This window comes from Lissotriton helveticus, chromosome 2_1, assembly GCF_964261635.1.
Source record: "Lissotriton helveticus chromosome 2_1, aLisHel1.1, whole genome shotgun sequence".
NCBI lineage: Eukaryota > Metazoa > Chordata > Amphibia > Caudata > Salamandridae > Lissotriton > Lissotriton helveticus.
The window spans coordinates 950440239-950459049 of record NC_136059.1 but is presented as its reverse complement, the minus strand read 5'-3'; the positions used below and the strand labels follow the sequence as shown (position 1 = coordinate 950459049).

General features: G+C 43.4%; 1 protein-coding gene across 2 annotated transcripts in view; it reads right to left on the bottom strand.

Moving 5' to 3' along the window:
- LOC144819553 (fructose-1,6-bisphosphatase isozyme 2) overlaps window positions 1–18811 on the bottom strand; it is a 415645-nt gene that overhangs the window by 339038 nt on the left and 57796 nt on the right. For both annotated transcript variants that reach the window (XM_078677393.1, XM_078677392.1), the window contains exon 3: window positions 6660–6752. In XM_078677393.1, the coding sequence (XP_078533519.1) occupies window positions 6660–6752 (93 nt within the window). The remainder of the gene's footprint in view (window positions 1–6659; window positions 6753–18811) is intronic.

Below are 18811 nucleotides of genomic sequence, written 5' to 3'. Positions count from 1 at the left end.
GGCTCCGATATTATTCTCTCATAACTGAAAATATTTTCTTTTCTGCCTGAGGCAAACTGTAAGTGCACAAACAAAGCTCGTCGGGTGACTAAACCGGCTGGAACAGGTTTGTGAGGAAAGCAAAGGCGCTCTTTTAAGATTTGTGTTGTTGTTCTCCAGTCAGGCTCTGGGCTCAGAGCATAAATTGACTACATGTAAATAAAATGGAAAATGTGCATTTTACCTTATCTAGCAGGCTGTTTCTTTCATTACTTCTTACAATCTTATCTCGGCTTTGAATACATACATTATCTCAAAGTGACAGCTCAGTTTTTCATAACTGAGTCATTAAAGTACCATGTTTTATTTCTCTCTTACCGCCCTTGAACCGTTCCCCGTCATTTCATGAAAATGCGTGTTTTCAAGATTTGTATTCACCTTTTCTTTGCTTCCACTGTTTCAAAGCCTACATCGTTATTGCAGAGTACTAAAGCAATTTTACTGTCTGTAGGTCATATTACATCCTGAAGGTCTGGGTATCACGTCAGCCAGTCTGACCTCCTTCGGGTGTCTTCCCTTAGTGATTGCCTCATGCACACGACTACAGCCAATATGACCTTTCTATCTTGGACTATGGACTGCCAACGGCCAGCCCTGCCCATCACTCATGTGCAAAGAAGGTAACACAACCAACAGCCCAGTTTCTCCTTTCCGCCAACACCGGGAGGCTCACTTTCACTGTAGACCACTTTAAAAACCAGTGCATCCGGCTGCCAGAGCCCCCAGACTAAGGACACCTCGAGCCAGAACACCACAACAGTAAAGGAAAGTGAAGAGGGACACAGCTCTCTACTACAGCATGGAACGCGTCATCAGCCTCGCACCATCAACAGTCACACACAGGCATGTCTTTTTCTGAGGTTTTTGAACAGCCTGGGCAAACAATTGGTAGAGGTCCAAATGTCGCAAGCACGTGTTTCGAAAACACAGCAACTCCACCCTCTGGCGCCATCTAGTGGTTTTATGTATCTCTGCCTCATTGTTAACAAACAAGCCTTGCTTTAAAATTTGGGCTCCCGGTTTTATGCTATTTATTTTTTGACATCTCCGTCTGTATTTATCCATATTTATTTTTTGCTAATTTCATCTGTATATATCCATATTTATTTTGGGTTTTGTGGAAAAATTTAGCTGAAATTAGCATATTTCCACATTTATGTAACCGATAAATATGCACTCATGCTTGAATCCCTGCCAGGTTTCAATGCTGTGAGCACCCGCAGATGATGAATCAATGCACTAATATGAAAATATGCACATTTTAGTATCAACCTTGAGCATATCTACTGGTGTTAAAGCCTCTTTACTAAAATTCCTGTGTTTTTGTACCCTTTACTGATCAATTCACATAGCTATTGGTCTGGCAGTCATGGCAGACAATATTCAGAATTACCCAAAAAGCAGCCCAATTTCCGTTTTTATCTACATTTCAAAATAAATACAGACAAGAAAATAAATGTTTCTGTCTGTATTTTTCTGTAAAAATTAGTAAAAACGGAAAACAGGGAGCCTTATTCAAAATCTATAAATTGCGCAGCATGAGAGCAGAGCCTACAGAGTAATGTCTTCTCTGCCCCGACTTCTGATGGCCCTAGTTGCACAAGTAAAATACCACTCCCACAGCATGTTTACCGGGGCATTTATCTGGCTTAGCACCGTCTATAACATATCTGTGGCCAAGCTTTGTAGCAACCCTAAGCACCACCGTCTCCAGCAAGAATAGGGTGACCAGAATTTTAAAGCCAAAAACCGGGACAGATCCCCTAAATAGAAGAAGAACTAACATTTGACTTCAAACGTGAGCACAGAATGCTGGCTGCCCTCGGTCCACGAAGGGGACCCTCCTAAGAGGCCCCCCCCCCTTAGTGCCACATAAGGGCACACGAGGTAGCCTACCAGTGTTTGCGACCCCTTAGGGTCTGCATGCACGTCACTTCCGGGCAGGAGTGGGCCGGGGGTGAGGTACATATACCTCTCCCGCACACTGGGCGCCCTCTTTTCCTGCTGCCCTGACACTGTTTCCCTCCCTACCGCTTACCCGGCGTATGGGCAGGGGATGGGGGTGTGTGTTGTCTAACTTATTATTTTGGGTTACAGGCGGAGTTACAGGGCGATCCAGAGGCTGTAAGGTACCAAGGGGTACTCTCTGCAGGAGCACAACAAGGGTGCTAAGGCCAAATAACCCCAGGGAGGTCTTCGCGTTGGACACTAGAGGAGCGGCGGCGCCCTGTTAGTCCTACGGGCGGTTATGGACCTGAGCAACTGGGGTTGCCTGGAATGCTCCGCCCCCCCTTCTGAGGGCGTGAGTAATGGGATGGACTGGCGGTCCACTGGTGGGAGGGGTTAGCCCCTTCCCCAAATCTGACATACACAGATTGGATTGGCCACGGTGTCATTTGGCTCATCAGGTGGCAGGTGGCGAGGGGCTGCCTGCCCTGGGATCGCCTGTAAGATAACCCACCATGTTGGCATATTTGTTATGCAAATAAACCTTCAGCAATTTTCTCCACAAAGAAGGTGTCTGGTCTGTTTATTTCTCCAGTTTATTGTTGTGGGAAGGATGGGGAGTGGTGCCGATTTTGGCACTATGACAGCTCTCCTTAGCAGAGAATTACCGAAGAGGCAGTAAGAACATACATAAAGTGCCATGTTCAGAGCCAGTAGCATGACTGTTAATTAAATTGCTTTCTTATAACAGCTGCTAACTATCCCTTCTTTGCAAAACATAAAAAGACACCTACCACAGGTTTGAAACCGGGACATGAGCTTAATTTCCTGAAATCTGCCGGGACAGCTGGCGAAAAACCGGGACTGTGCGGGCATATCCAGGACCCCTGGTCACCCTAAGCAAGAAGGACCCCACCATCTCTCTCTGACCCTACCTGCAGAAGAGGAGGCACAAAAGAACAGGCCTACAGCAAAGACCAACAGAAGAGGAAGAATTAAAGAACTGGGCTACAGCACAGACCAACAGAAGAGGAATAACGAAAGAACAGGGCTACAGCACTGACCAACAGAAGAAGAAGAATGAAAGAACAGGGCTACAGCACAGACCAACAGAAGAGGAAGAACAAAAGAACAGGGCTACAGCACAGACCAACAGAAGAAGAAGAACGAAAGAACTGGGCTACAGCACAGACCAACAGTAAAGGAATAACGAAAGAACAGGGCTACAGCACAGACCAACAGAAGAAGAAGAATGAAAGAACAGGGCTACAGCACAGACCAACAGAAGAGGAAGAACAAAAGAACAGGGCTACAGCACAGACCAACAGAAGAAGAAGAACGAAAGAACAGGGCTACAGCACAGACCAACAGAAGAGGAAGAACGAAATAACCGGCATACCGCACAGACCTACAGAAGAGAAAGAGTCGAAAGAACAGGTGTACAGCAGAGACCATCAGAAGAGAAAAAATGCCCAGCCCAAGCAAGAATCACAAAAGAAGAGTCTAGCCCTGCAGTGGCCCAGAAGAAAAAGTACATGGTCCTGCAGTGGTCTAAAACAAAGAAGCACCTGGCCCGAGGTGGGCAGGAAGAAAAGAAGAATGCCAAACACCGCCTAATAAGTCCAAAAGAAATCAGTTCCGAAAATACAACTCAACAAGCTACTAGCTGGAAGATAAAGAAACAAAGGTGTCATTAGAAAAGTGACAATCAAGACTGCCAAGCACAACAAAGTCACATTATCAACCTATCTGGTGGCTGAAACCTTATCTCCAACAGCACTGAAAGAGGAGAAGAAATATGGCAAAGCCAGTGCCAGGCACCAGACCACCACCGCCCAATATCAGATCTGTGTGAGAAATGGATAAAGGGTGACATCTGTCACGGATCCAGAACAGCTTGGTAATAAGTTGCTACCAGAAAGAACGGCGATAAAACAAGACATTGGGCAGCAAAATAGAACTGCACAGGGATTAGCAACACCCACAGAGTGAAAAAAAACAGCCCCATTACCTTCAGCAAAGAATGAAAGCGAAGAACTTGGAAACAAAATCCAATTGAAGAGAATGACCTAACCACAACACCCACGGCAAGTGAAGAATTCCAAAATTTGAGAAACAACGTCCAAGATAAAGAAAGTGTGTAACGCCATTCAGCACAGACCTGAAGAGTGTAACATATTCCAGCACAGACCAAAGAGCTGTCCATCCTCAAACATTAGGGACTCAAGTTCTAGTTATATGAGGAGTGACGTAGTGCATAGGCATGCACGCCTTCTGCATCCACGTGCCCTCTCATTATGAAAATGAAAGTCCGCGACTTCAGTGGCATATCTGTAGCAATGACTCTAGCACACGTCATTCTGTCTGTCTGTCCGAATATCCACATTACAGCCTAAGGCCTTGTTCCAAGTGTTCCACAGTTGGCTGAAAATTTTTATTCAAATACATGAACCCAGAGATGAAGCAAGGGAGATGTGACTCCTACCAATAAGGCAATCAAGGACAATTTTGTATATTGGGTAAAATGTATGCCCTTTCAGAATTGCTTTTTCAAATGGCATATATATAATATAATACATTTTGACCAATCACTTTTCTGCCATTATTGGTTTATGTCTTCCTTCTAAAATCCTTTTGTCACATTTTGCTCTGGTATGTACACACCTTCCTGCCTTATTTCACATCCTTTGGGTTTCGTATCTTCTCTTTCCTGTCTAAATTCCTCATCAACTTGCCTTTGGAAATTGTGCTGCATTGGATAATATTCTCAGTTTTACTTTATTTTTTCTAATTCTGTACTCTGTTACAATGTTTTCCTTTTCCCCTTTTTCATCTTTCACATGTAATCATTAACAACCTTGAATAAACGCCCCAGGCCTGCACGCCACTGAGGGCGAAACTAGTGTTGGCTGTCCTTGTGAACAGTTTTTGCTTGTGAGAGCACAATATTAAATAGAATCAGCTAAACTCATATCAATGACCAATCTTGCTTTTCCCGTTGGGGAACTCCTATGAAACCAGAAGATTCCTTACAGCTCCGTCTGTCTTCCCAAAAACAAGTCTCCTAAAAAAGGTGAAACTGTTCATACCCCCTGCAGATTTCAGAATCGCAGTTTAGACCCTAATCGTATCCAGACTTGACTACGGTAGTGCGACACTAACGGATTTAACTAATATCATGAACAGCAACGTTCAAGGCGACTCTTAAAACCACAGCATGTCTTGTAACAAGAAGAAGACATTTCAACCATATCACACCTTCTCTCAAGTCTCTCCACTGGTTCCCATTTGAAGCCAGGATCCACCTGAAGATATTGTGCCTCACATACAAATCCCTGCACTATGATTCACTAATGTAAAGAAAAAAAACTTTTGTTTTTTTAGGAAAATAATTCTTTATTAACTGTACAATTACTTAAAATCTTTACAGTAAAACACATTAAGTAGATCAAATAAAGTGCACCATGTCTGCATGGGGGCAGATTCACCAATGTACCTTACTCAGAAGTGCACAAACTCAGCAGGCAGCTGCTCCCTACGGAGTGCATACATCCTCCTGCTGGAAACTCCCAGATTCAGAACAAAGAAGACCCACACTCAAACCTTCTCTGGATTTGCCATGAGAATTTGGAACTCTCTCACGTCGGAGATTCAAATGAACCCATCTAACAGTACTTCAAGAAAGAGGTGATAAGGATCTTATTAAATAGATTCGTACCACAACGATCTGGTCAGATGTGACTCCTGGACTACCTGACGCACTCTTGATGAGATACAGCTATAATTAGCTTAGCTTCTTCACCTCAGAAGGACAATTGTGGACTACGAACAATTTGATGTAGACTTTGCTTTCCTGACACGCTATAATATATGTAATGGAATGAGATATGGTTTTTCTCTGGAATAACCTTTTGCTTTGGTCTTTGTTTTTGCTTATACTTGATAATGCATGTTTATGGAATGGACTTTGTTTATTTTCTCTGCACAGCTCTCTGCTACCCTTGGGTCATATTTACAGTTTATAAAACTCTCCTAATAATTACAATACATATCTCTCCTGCTTGAAATCTCTCAACACCTGGCTCGTAGCCAATTGGATGAGGATCACATTGGCTCGCCATGTCCCCCTATGTCCTCTTTTCCAGCTCATTAAATAGCTCCCCACCCCTTACTTTCTGCGCCCTCCTCGCCCTGTACCTCTTATCCATCTTACCCCTCTTGTCCACCTCTCTTAACACCTCCATGTGAGTTGTTATCTATTCTCTCTTCATTTTCTGGTTACAAAAGTAATCGTTTCAACTTTCTCCCGCTATGATAATTCCACACTGCTTTCACCTCATTCGAAACTTTTGTGACAAAAGCTCCCCTTTCTACTTTCATCTGAAAAACTCACCATCCCACCTTCTTTATTATTCCCTTGCCCTATTTGTCATCCTTGAACCATCTCTATCCAAGTTATCATCAATGTGCAATATGCCGCAATGCTGATGAATGTCATCATGTCTATGTGCTATACCTCTCACTGTTTGCTTTGTTTTGGATTTTTAATATAATTGGATGGCCTTTGGGAAGTAAACTAGGATCATGTGATGCCAATAGGTGATTCCGACCTGTAAGCAGTAGATCAAGATACATTTATTGATCTTAAATATCTTTAGCACCCCAAAGCTTACCTTCCTGTAGATGGCAAAAATAGTCCCAATGGATGCCAAGCAGTCTATGTTGGAGGAGCCATCGAGTGGGTCAAAGCAGACAACATATTTACCCTGTGTAGAAACAAACCCATTGTTATCATAACACACCGATTTGCTTTGATATCAGTCAAGTGTCAGTGAAAATACTGTAATGCATGCCTTTTAAAAAAAATGAGTAAATAGAATCCAGGACAGAAAGCAATTATATGACATGTTATGTTATACAGATTTGTAGGGCGCACTATCACCTGCTAGGTTATTCTGATGTGAGCAGATGTGAATCTAGGCACACTTAGGGCCTAGTGGGATTAACTGAAAAGCCAGGTCTTCAGTTACTTGCAGAAATCAATTGGTGAGGAGGAGGATCTTATGTGTAGAGGCAGGTCATTCCGTGCTTTAGGAGAGACGTAGAAGGCTCGATTGCCAGATCCACTTTTCCTTATGAGTGGAATTTTTGTAAGTAAGAGTCCAGATGAGCAACAGTGTCTGGAAGGTTGGTGGAAGCAGATACGGTTGTTGAGGTATGCTGGGGCAGTGATATAGAGGGCCTTAAAAGTGTGGCTGAGGAGTATGCATTATGCTTGTTTGCGAATGGGACGTCAGTAGAGTTCCTTCGCGGGTGGTGTGATGTGAGTACAGCTTTGGAGGTTGAGAGGGGTTCTAGTGGCCTCACCTCCGTGTTATCACTCTGGTAACGACCATTCCTAAAAGTCTTCAATACACTGGGGAAAGAAGGTGAGGGGTAAGGACTGGGAGTTGTGATGTTTAGTGCTAACCAATCATACACAACTCATATGTTTCACTGTCCCCTTCCACGTCTTCTTCTGTACCATATATACTTTTCCCACTTTCTGTGCCTCATATGTATGGTTGCCAAAGAGTTGACTTAATCTTATAGCTTTACACTCATTTTCTCAAAATAACAACACCAACTGCCATGTACTTGACCTTCTTCATATGTATCCAATCATCGTAAGATTCCTTTTACCCCAGCAGTTTCCCATCCCCCTGTTTTTTCTAGGTACCTAAATCAATTACAAAACTACTACCCTTAACTGGCCGGCCATATTCAGACTTGTCATTAGTGTCCACACTCATCCTGGCAAAATGGCTCATAGCACTAGTTCAAGGTTTATCTACAGGAGCCAGCATGCTTGAAGATTGTAATAAATGGATGCTTGTACTTTTTCGGCATGGAGCAGGAGGTAAGACAAGTAGGGGGAACGGATATAGGCATGTGTTAAATATGGTTCTCTTCCTGAAATAGTCCGAACTCTTTTCTCTTTTCTCTCTGTGTGGAGTACGGGGGAGGATGGGGGCCGCTGGATCGTTGCGGGTCTGGGTGGGCGTCCACCTTCAGCTGTCAGTCAGTGACAGCTTGGGTGGGATGATTCCTTTCAGTAGGCATTGGGGGGTATAAGAGGGGGGTTTCCTTAGGGATAGGGAGGAGGACTCACCAGTTGGATACTGGCTTACCACTGGGTGATGGGGTTGGCGGGAGGGAGGGAGATGGGGCGTCAAGTAGCCATTTACCAGTTAGAAGTGTAGAGGATAAAATGAAGACATCAGAGGCTGGAGTCAGGCGGGAGGGGCGCAAATTAAAACCATCCAATGTCTGATTTAAAACTTCTGTGCTGGAACGTCACAGGGCTGATTCAATCTCACAAACGGCGTTTAATTAGGGAGGTACTCCACACTCTCAAACCATACCTATTAGGCCTAGTTGAAACTCATTTAGCATACAAAGATAGGTTGCTGTTGGGACAACTTGGCTATGACACATTAATATGCACATTGCAGACAGTCTCCAGGTGGGGGGTTGCCATATTGAAATCAAGGAGCGTAATAGCCACTGTAATGCACACATTGTCGGATAGTAGGGGTAGATGGGCCATTGTCCAGTTGCAGATAGCTGGTCGCACTGCTACGATCTGTCCTATATATGGTCCCAATTCGGATTGCCCCGAGATTTTTGATTTTATATGTGCTGAACTACTGGGCTGGGAGGGGGATTTGATAATCCTGGGGGATGTTAATTGCATCATGGACAGTAAAATTGACACTAATAATAGAAAGATACGGACAAGAATGGCCAAGACCAGAGTAGCGCTGCGGAAGTTGTTGCATATCCACCAGCTTGATGACGCCTGGCAGGTAATGTTTCCAACATTGCCGGGATATACATTTTACTCACATCCGCATAAGCATTACTCCCATATAAATATGATCTTCATTAAGAGCTCGCTGCTGGAGAATGCTTTGGTGGAGGTCTGCCCCAAGATGATATCTGACCACAATCCTGTCGCACTGACTTTAAAGAGACAACTTGGAGTCAGAAAAGCTCCCCGGGCTTTCTCATTCCCTAGACACTTTCTTAGTAACCCTGAATACCTGGGATATAGCAGAAGGGCTTTGAAGGTGTATTTGAATAATAACCTCAGCACGGCTGACATCTCAAGTGTATGGGACTGTATGAAAGCATTTGTCAGGGGGGAGACTTTGCGTTTTATTTTGGTTCAAAACCGACAGGCAGCAGAGGCGGTAGACATGGACAGGAGGAGACAAAGAGCTCCGTGAAGCTCTGTATGATTGACGAGACAATCGCAGGGGACAATGAATACAAATAAAGGCTCACATGAGGAGCTAAAAGATTTCCCTCTTCAGCTGGTACGAAAAAAGTGTGCCGGCAGGGGAAACATCCGTTACAACGCGGATGTTTCCCCGCGGTGCTGTTACGACGCGTCCGTAACAACGCAAGTCGTTAGCACGACTTGCGCTGTAGGGCGCTAGAAGATTAAAAATAGTAAATTTACTATTCCAACACCTTCCCTAGTGTCCACGGGGACTGGTGTTAGAATAGTAAAAAATACTATTCGACATCCGCGCCCCCAACGCAAGTCGTGGTAACGACTTGCGTTGTAAGGGACGCGTTGTAACAGCACGCGTTGTGACGGTACGCGTTGTACCGTCATACATCCGCTGGCAGAGGTCACAAAGAATAAGGTGTCCAACATTGGTGCGGTGACAGGGTGTCTAGCCCTGACGAATCTGCCAAAAGTTCTAGAGGCAGAGAAACATGTTGGCAATAGGTAATGGTATGCGGAGTTAGCTACCAGCCTTTTTAATTCAACAGCTCACGCCTAATAATCCAGAATAAAGTTGTGCGAAAGGTGTGCCTGTTGATTTTAATCACTGCTTGTCACGAATGGAGTGAATACTTATTGCTCCACTGCACTTCACACACTTTTTGTTTTCGTTTTGGACACTTTTATTTTTGAACAATATGACTACCTATGATGAGAAAGGGGGCCTAACCTGGTGAGTGCCTGCCAGTTGCCCCAGGGGTGGTGCGCCCATGAGGGGTCATTTTGTTCTCCACACATTTTTTCACATTTGATTTTGATTTTGATGTACTGTGCAAACTATTGGTCCAGACATTCTTTTGTTCTCTGGTTGACTGTCTTTTTAAAGTTTACAAGGAATTTCCCAATTTTTTAGATAAAGAATTTTGGACGAGGTGCGGTAATACACCCCAAGAATAAATCACTAAATTTGGTGGTGCAGTAGTAGAAATTGATGGTTGGCCTCTCTACTGCTAAAAACGAATATCGACATTTATCGTCTAAGGGACAGGGTTTTTGTGATATTGATAGCAGAGGCGGTAGAACAGGCTCGGCATGAGCATTTAGATTTAGAGCGTCAGCATGCAGGGACAATCGCTGTTATAAGCATAAAACTCTTCAATATGAATATGGGGAGAGAGTGGGGCGGGTGCTGGCACTCCAGAGTTCCGACCAAAAGGCCAGGACTAATGTTAAAATCATTAGAGGGGTGGAAGGCCGATCCTTCACACAGCCACAGGACATAGTACAGCAAGTCAGGTTGTATTATGCTAATCTATACTCTGCTGCCCCCTCATTTTGGCAACATACCTGTTATGAGTATCTGTAGGCAAGTCACTTGCCTCATCTAGACTCTCTGAATGACGAAGAACTACAGAAAGACATTAGGCTGATCGAGGTCAAAGAGGCTATCAAGTCCTTACCTTCTGTTAAGGCGACTGGCGAGAATGCTATTCCGCTCAAATTTTATATAGCCTTCCAGGATCTATTGGCTCCTGTCTTTATGCAGTTAAGCACTGACATCACTAATGGGGGCGATGCTCCAGATTCATGGAGTGTAACCAATATTGTGGTTTTCCCTAAAAAGGAGAAGCCAATTGATGGTAGAAGATCTTAGCGCCCGATATCTTTAATGAATGCGAATGCCAAAACATTTTCCAAGATTTTGGCTTCCCAGTTAGCTCTTCACATTCATAAGTTAGTGGCAGAGCAACAACATGGCTTCATTCCTGGTAGAGATACAACGGTCCATAAAGGTACAGCCCTATCTGCCTTTGATGTTTCGCACAAACTTAATAAACAGATGGGTATGGTTATGCTTGAAGTGGAAAAGGCGTTTGACTGAGTGGCATGGGAGGCCTTATTGCTTACCATGATGTCATTTGGCTTTGGTCCCAGGTTTATCGCCTTTGTACAGAAGTTGTATAAGAAGCTGGTTGCCACAATTAAACTGAATGGCTTGACATCTGCTATCTTTGACATCCAACGGGGGACACGGCAGGGATGCCCATTGTGTACCCATCTGTTTGCCCTCTATTCTGATTCATATATAAGGCACTTGTTGCTCAATAGAGGGATCTCCCCCGTAAACCTCAATGGTATTGAACTCAAGGTCACTCGGTACGCCTACGATATTGCAGTCTTCTCTCCCAATCCTGGTGAAGCTATCACACATTATGCATGAAGCTGTGTCATTCGGCTACTTTTCAGGCTACAGGTTGAATCTAGCCAAAAACCCAGACAATTGTCAACTTCCAATCTAAAGCCTTGACTCCAGCATTAGGGGTTACACTTACCGCAACTTATCTTGGGGTAGATCTCAGTAGTCAGGTAGATGATATTCTAACATTAAACTATGACCCCCTTTTGAAGACCGTCGCGGCTAAATTGAGCAGATGGCATAGGCCCACTAAGTATCTATGGGAGGTGTAACGTCATAAGAATGAATGTCCTCCCTAAATTTTTATATTTGTTTCGGTCTATACCATTGCGGGTCCCTATGTCTTGTTTAAACAAATTAAACAGTGTTATAGGAAGTTTCATTTGGGCCTATAGGCAGCCCGGAGGGCTCTCAAGTTTATGAAATTACCATTTGCACAAGGGGGTGTTAAGCTTCCAGACTTCCAGCTTTACTATTGGGCTTCCTTTGTCGGCCGGATTTGTGGTTTGCTATGTGGGCTGGACGCTGGCTCAACATTGCTGTTATCAGCTAGCTTGCGGACTGTCGGTGGGGTTTATGCCGTATAAAACCTCTGATCCTAACTACTACAAGCGGGTAAAGTTTAAGGTAATTAAAGACCTAACTCGGATTTGGCTTGACATTTTTGTAAGCAATACTCTTTTACTGTGTTGCACCAATACACAGCGCTAAGGGGTAATTCTATGCTGCGTCAACTTTATGATGGATGGGGCTTTCGCTCTTTTGCCGTGCTTAAAGAAGAGTTTGGTCTTTTGCAAAATAAATTTTTCAAATACTTACAGGTTAGGCACTTTTATATACGCGGCAAAAAGTTTTTAACAATGTCAAGTCCGTCGGAAATGCTGGTCAGAATATATGCACGTTTCGGCCGTGGGGCTATCGGCTTAGCTTAGCAGAAATTCCTGGCTAGCGCCAGTGATGATTGTCTACAAATAGCGGATAAACTAAGTCGGGTCCTACGGGCTAAAATAACGGTAGAGGACATACAGGAGTCTATGGAAGTATTAGACCAAAGGGTAACATCGGTTAACTTAAAGTTACAACAGCATGTTAGGGTTTGGGTCTAGTCCTCTCTTTGTGACCATGTACTGACATCACATGACCTGTGGGCAGTGGGATAAAGGTTGGTCCTACCTTTGTCTCTTTGCTTGATATTGCCATTGTATGGATTCTGGTATCCTGCTCTCCTGGTCGCTGTTGGCTGGACGTTACCTGCTGTTCTGGATATTTTTTCCCCCTCCTTTCTCACTGGCTCGTGAGAGGAGTTTTTGTTCCTGCTTTTGCCTCCCCTGCTTGTATCCCCTTTCCCTTCCGTAGTGAGTTAGTTTCCCGTCCTGTTTTTCGTAATTCCTTCCCCCCCTTGTCCTTCTCCCAGCGTTCGTTATTGGTGTTCGGGGGCTCCCGTTCGCCAGGTATTGTTGTTAATTTCGTGCCCTTGTGTTTGATGTTAAGGAAATAGGACGCTAGGAGTTTTCGTAGCGTGTGGCTTGCTTCCAGCGCGTCTTCACTTAGACGCCGCTCTACATCGTTTAGGCGGAAGTGACGTTTCGGGTCATTCCGCGAAGGGCTCAGTTCTCGAACGCTGGGATTCTCGGTGTTCCCGAGTGCCTGTAATTAGTCCCTTTTCCCCTTTTTAGCAAACGAAGGTTTTTTTTGGCATAAAGACATAGTTTGTCACAGTCCTTTTTTCCCTTGTAAACTGATAGCGAAAACGAAGGACATAGTGCAAGTGAGCTCCTGATTGGCCTGTCGATTCAAGAGTTGTTATCTTGAATTGCCTACTCTTTCTTTTCCTGTGCCCAGTGCCTTCACGAAGCAAAGCCTGCGCTGCCCACTGGTGCAGAAGCGTGGAGGAGGGAGCTGTGTCCTACCGTTATATAAGGGTGGAAGACTTGGTGTTTCCTCAAATACCACCCTCTTTTCAGGTTCATTGGCTCACTCATAGTGGTTATCTTGTGAGTGGCCAGTGGGCAGGGGAAGGGGACTGGTGCATACTTCGTTCCTGCAGTGCTTGGGCTGGGTGGAATCCAACACAGCATCTGGAAGTATATATATTATACTACACACCTGAGATTATATCTAAGTGGGCCTCCCGATGTTCCGAAAAATAATTTTGTCCGAAATGCCATCTATTTGCCACAGATCTCAGGCACAAATTCGTTGACTGTCCAAGACTTGATGGGTTTTGGAGTGTGGTCTCTAGGATCCTCAGGTCGCTTTTCGGCTCAGATTTTCAGCTCACTCAGAAAGAAATATTTTTAGGGATTAGAAGCGAGCCAGCCGGTGACATGAGTCTGTTGGCAACTATTATTATATAGCCTGTGCCCGTTTATGCATTGCTAGAGTCTGGATAGATAATGTCAGCCCTAGTGTTAGTGAGTTATAGGTATTACTTAGACAGGTCTACGAGATGGAACTCGTTTTCGCTAAAGCAGCGCTTTTGGCTCAAATTTAATCGGATCTGGATCGATCTCTTATGGGAGTAAGGCGCTGCTCATTCACAATTCTCTTTCTCGTGGTTCTAGGATACATGCTCTTTCCTCATGTTTTTTTTTCTCTCTTATCTTTCTTTCTCTCACTTTTTTTTGATGGGGGAGGGCTTTATTGTTTCTTCCAAAATGTTGGTTATGATTGTTTTTCTTCCATATCAGATTTAATTGTCAGTCCTTTTTTTTTTAGAATGCCGATTTATGTTTTGTTTACACTTCTAATGTAATTTACATAATGCTTATCTTACGTTTAGCTTAAAAAAATTTAAAAAAACACTAGTTGAATGGTTCTTATTGCGGTTTGCTTACATTATCTCCTCTGCAACCATTGTGCATGGCCACCCACTCGGCTCCACAAACTGCAGACTGTCTACTAGTACTCGCCACCAAACCATTGACTCTAGGATGATACAAAGTCATACATTTTTATGGCAAATTACTCAGCATTGTGGGTCACAAGGTCATCCCTAGGACCTCACCACTCTTCCTAAGAAGCTTCTTACACATTCTGTAGACACCTCCGTGGAATGCTCTACTTCTGGCCATGTTAAATGTTTTTCAGTCAGTACTATCACATAACAAAACATATCTACCAAAATCTCATATAGATTCAAGATATTTAGTCCCAGTTTGCATCATGGATTGGCCAGAGACTCTGACAGATAGAGAGTTGGTACTCCCTTTTGCTTGCACAACATCACCTCTCCTACATACTTTATATTCTTTATCAACATACCCAAATTCTAATTCCACCCAGGTCACCATTTTACCGTACATAACCACATACGTATACCTTCCTCACAATATGATATTTGTGTACCAAACCTGCTAGTCTCATCTATATCATCTGTGTCAGGACTAACATGCTCTTCACCCTAAACTTAGAGTTCCAGCCCTTAATTTTCACTTTGAACCAACCATTATTTAAGAATTCTATATTTTGGAAATCGTCTGATGTGCTTCACCTCTTTCACCTCTTCATCTGCAAGGAAAATACATCTCAACATGTGTACAGTTCCTACTGACGTCTTACGGTCACATTCCACCCAGCCATTGCCTTTTCTACCACACACACCCTACTAAAGTTGCAATCATGGAAATTACAGTTTCACAAAGAAATTCTTTGAGCCACTGATCCTATTACCTTTGTGGTATGAAAATGCACAAATGGCTTCTGAATTGTGTATACCTTATACTACACATCCTACGCGTATTAACTAAATATCACTGGTGCTGCTTCGCACTAAATGAGGAAATAGCTCGTCTTTACCTCCCTCCAAACCTTTGTCATGAATAAAATGCACACTTTCTTCTCTCCTTGGATGTGACTCAGAACAGCTCCAATACAATGCGTACTGGTATCTGAATTAATGACTGAACAATTCAATATCGAATGACAACCTGAATGGGGAAAACTTTATACTTCTCATATTTTCAAACTCACTCCAAAAGTTTTCATCTAACTCATAATTCCACCCTGATTGCATCAAACATCTCATCTTTTTACTCTCAGATGAAAACAATATACATGACCATAGCTGATCCTTGTCCACGGGAGGCTCTATCTTCATCACCATCAGCACCAACCGTTCCTCTGATCAAATCCTGTTTTTGTCTAATGTTTGTCACATTCTGCATTTCTAGATGGCATTTCTTTCTCTTGTTAGCAAGTCAATAACTTGCAAGTTTTGTCAATACTGTATGTACTCAGTCATCATGGTTTTCCTCTATCTAACCATGAATTAATACATCATCCTCAAATTAGCTGACACAAACATTCCCTCCAAAACCCCACAGTTTGAATTGTGGAATGGCCATAGACACGGCATGTTGTTGCATCTCCATGATATGCCCTACAGGGTAATGGTGAGCGCGGTCGAAAAATCACAGATTGAAGCCTGTGTACTACCCATGAGTCGAAGTATTCATCAATGTTAGAAACACTTTGGTCAATGAGATTTAAATATCTGTGATCACTCACACGCTTACAAAGCTAGTGATTCTTTCATTTTGTAAATACCCTTTGAGCTGCCTCAGTATTACTATAGAACAATAGCAGAGGGATATCATATGAGGAATGAGGGTCAGTTTCTTCCGTCAACAGTGGACGCAACTAGGTCACAAACCCTTTCTTGAAGCTTCAAGTACAAGAAGTGTTTACCTCACTAGCTCTTGGGATCAGTGATCTACCGCTTCAGCCCTTGCATGTACTTTTGGCTGATTTATATGCAAATGTTTATGAGAATGCAACTCTTATTGAACACTGTAAAGTCTAGGATCATGAATGTTACGATTGTGTGTCTTGTTATGCACTTTTGTTCAATTACACACCATGTACATCTAACTTTTCGACTAATTATTGTGAAAAGTCATAATCTATTCTTTCTGTGACTTTGTCCTAGTAATTATGCCAGGAAAATTTCCCTTACGTGCCAAGATACTGAGATATGGGTGAGCACTGGAAACATCGGCTTCTGCTTCCACTGAACCCAATGAGTACTTCTGAAAATAGTGGACATTTCTGGGTTTTGAGACTGATAATCACTCTCTGGGGTGTGGAAGTGCCACCACCCTTGACCTGATCTAAAATCACCCATAGAGACATTAGGGTGAGGAATGAATGAATCCATTTAGCCAACCTAACAGCAAGAACAAGAGAGTAACACCCAGCACAGAAAATCTAAGGTGTCAAAGTAGAATGGAGTTGTAAAATTGCAGATGGGCAGTCAGGGTACCCTAAGCAACAGGGCAGGGTGTGTGAGAATCCTACTGAAGGTGTGATTCCTGCAGTGAAGAGGAAAGACACTGAGAGGTGCTCTCTGTATTGGCCTTTATGTTGGAAGGCATTGGAAGTTAATATGGTAGTCAACAGCCTAAGAAGCACTGATGCATCCAAGAAGAATGGCATGTCCCGATTGATGTTTCCATCAATACAGAAGAAGTGGTAAAAAGGCAAGTGCTGATGAAAGCACAACAGAGGACTCCTCTTATGCAGGTACAAGAATTATCAGAGTCTCTGAAACATGGAAAATATGAAAAAATCTGGCATCCTTAATCCCAGTGGAGCGCAGCAATGGTACATACAGAAGGGCATCAGAGAGCAGAAATCAGCATGGAGGGCCAAGGGGAGGGAGCAAAACATGCTGGCGGGGCAGGTCATCGACTGTTTTAACTCCATGGCAGACAGAGGTAGTCAAGAACGATTGGAATAAGATTGCAGGCTGTACGACCACGTTCAGAAGGAATCTGACTTAAGCAGCAGATGGAGTAGCAAGAATGGAGTTTAAAGAAACCTTGAAAGAGGCTGGTTATGGGGGTACTTATGGCATAATCGGTGCTGTCTCTGAGCCGGGTGGTCATGGAGGGTGCTTAAGGAATCTCTAGGTCCCTGTCAACAGTCCGTAGCTTCCCCACCTTGGCCATCTCCTAACCCCTCAGCAACAAATAGGAGGCGGTTGAGGGGCTAAAGGTGTGATAAAGATCCAATGCTGTGAGGGAGGTCAGATGGTTCTGATGTCAAATTCACTGCCCCTTGCTTCAATGTCCATGCTGCGAGCAGATGGGGATAATTCAATTAAACATGACTTCAGAGGTTAGTTGGAATGGGCGACACTGTAACATGGGGCAGCTTGCAAGTAGGTTGTTACTTTGAACCTGATGTGAGAGTGCTCTTGTATGTACTAGTACATTAATAGAGGACTATAAAAGTTGACTGAAAGTGACAGAGTTGACTGAATTTTGAAGAGGAGCCACTGTTTTGAGCCCTGTTGGCCTGGAAGAAGCACCAGGCCTAAAGGGAAATGGCCTGCTGAGATATAGAGAAGGTAGAGACCAAGCATAAACTGAAGGCATTGACTGGAAGCAAATTCTTATCCTACAGAAAAGACACTCCTGTCTTTAGTCCAGTTTTATCTGGAAGGGTATAGATACTGGAACTAGGGATCCTATTTTATGACCCTAGAGCTGTAGATCATCTTGCCATGTTCAGACCTACCTAATAGCCTGTGTTCTACGGTAGTTAAAGATACAGGTCCGCATCCGCTACAATAGTAATACACCAGGCCCCGCAATGGTCAGTGGATAAGTATTGCCTTCGATAAGGCTCACTCTGCCGTTTAAAGGTCAGTTCCATGGTTGGTGCAGACATTCTGAAGAGTGGTCAACACACACAGAGGCTATTCTTTCCACCCTTTGTGTTTTTCTACAGAGGGAGAAAGGGGGCAATCTGGTGTCTTCCTTCCACTCAGAGAAGAGTTATATTGGAAAATAGAACCTTTAATATCATGTACCAGCTGGCACAGAGGCATGGGAAAAGAGCTAGTATTAGGAATAAGGTGCATGGCATCAGTATGTCTGGTAATACAGTGCCTCACTGCCTGACCCAGTTAGTAGCTCATAGTCAGAGACCAGAGATGCCAACTCTTGGTAAAGTACTAAGTACTTATCTTCATTTAAGTGATTTACAATATTAAAGGATGTTATACACTTTATAATGCATACCATTATTTGCTAGTCAGATAGACATTGTAGGGTGCTTGTCTTAATATTATTCGCACACTTCACACTTTCCCTGCCTATACACTATCACAGATCATTGTCACGTGTAATAAAATCCAATGGTAGGGACCTGTAACAGATACCAGTACTTAAATAGATGGAGAACTGAGAGACACCCTCAAAGGTCTGCTATATAAATGTCATATATTTATGGAACAAATATGCTCAATCTGGCTGCTATACAGATCTAATGATCTGGACTCTGTAGCAAGTATTCAATGTCTCAATGTGTTTATTTATTGCTCATGTGCTTAGTGCATATGC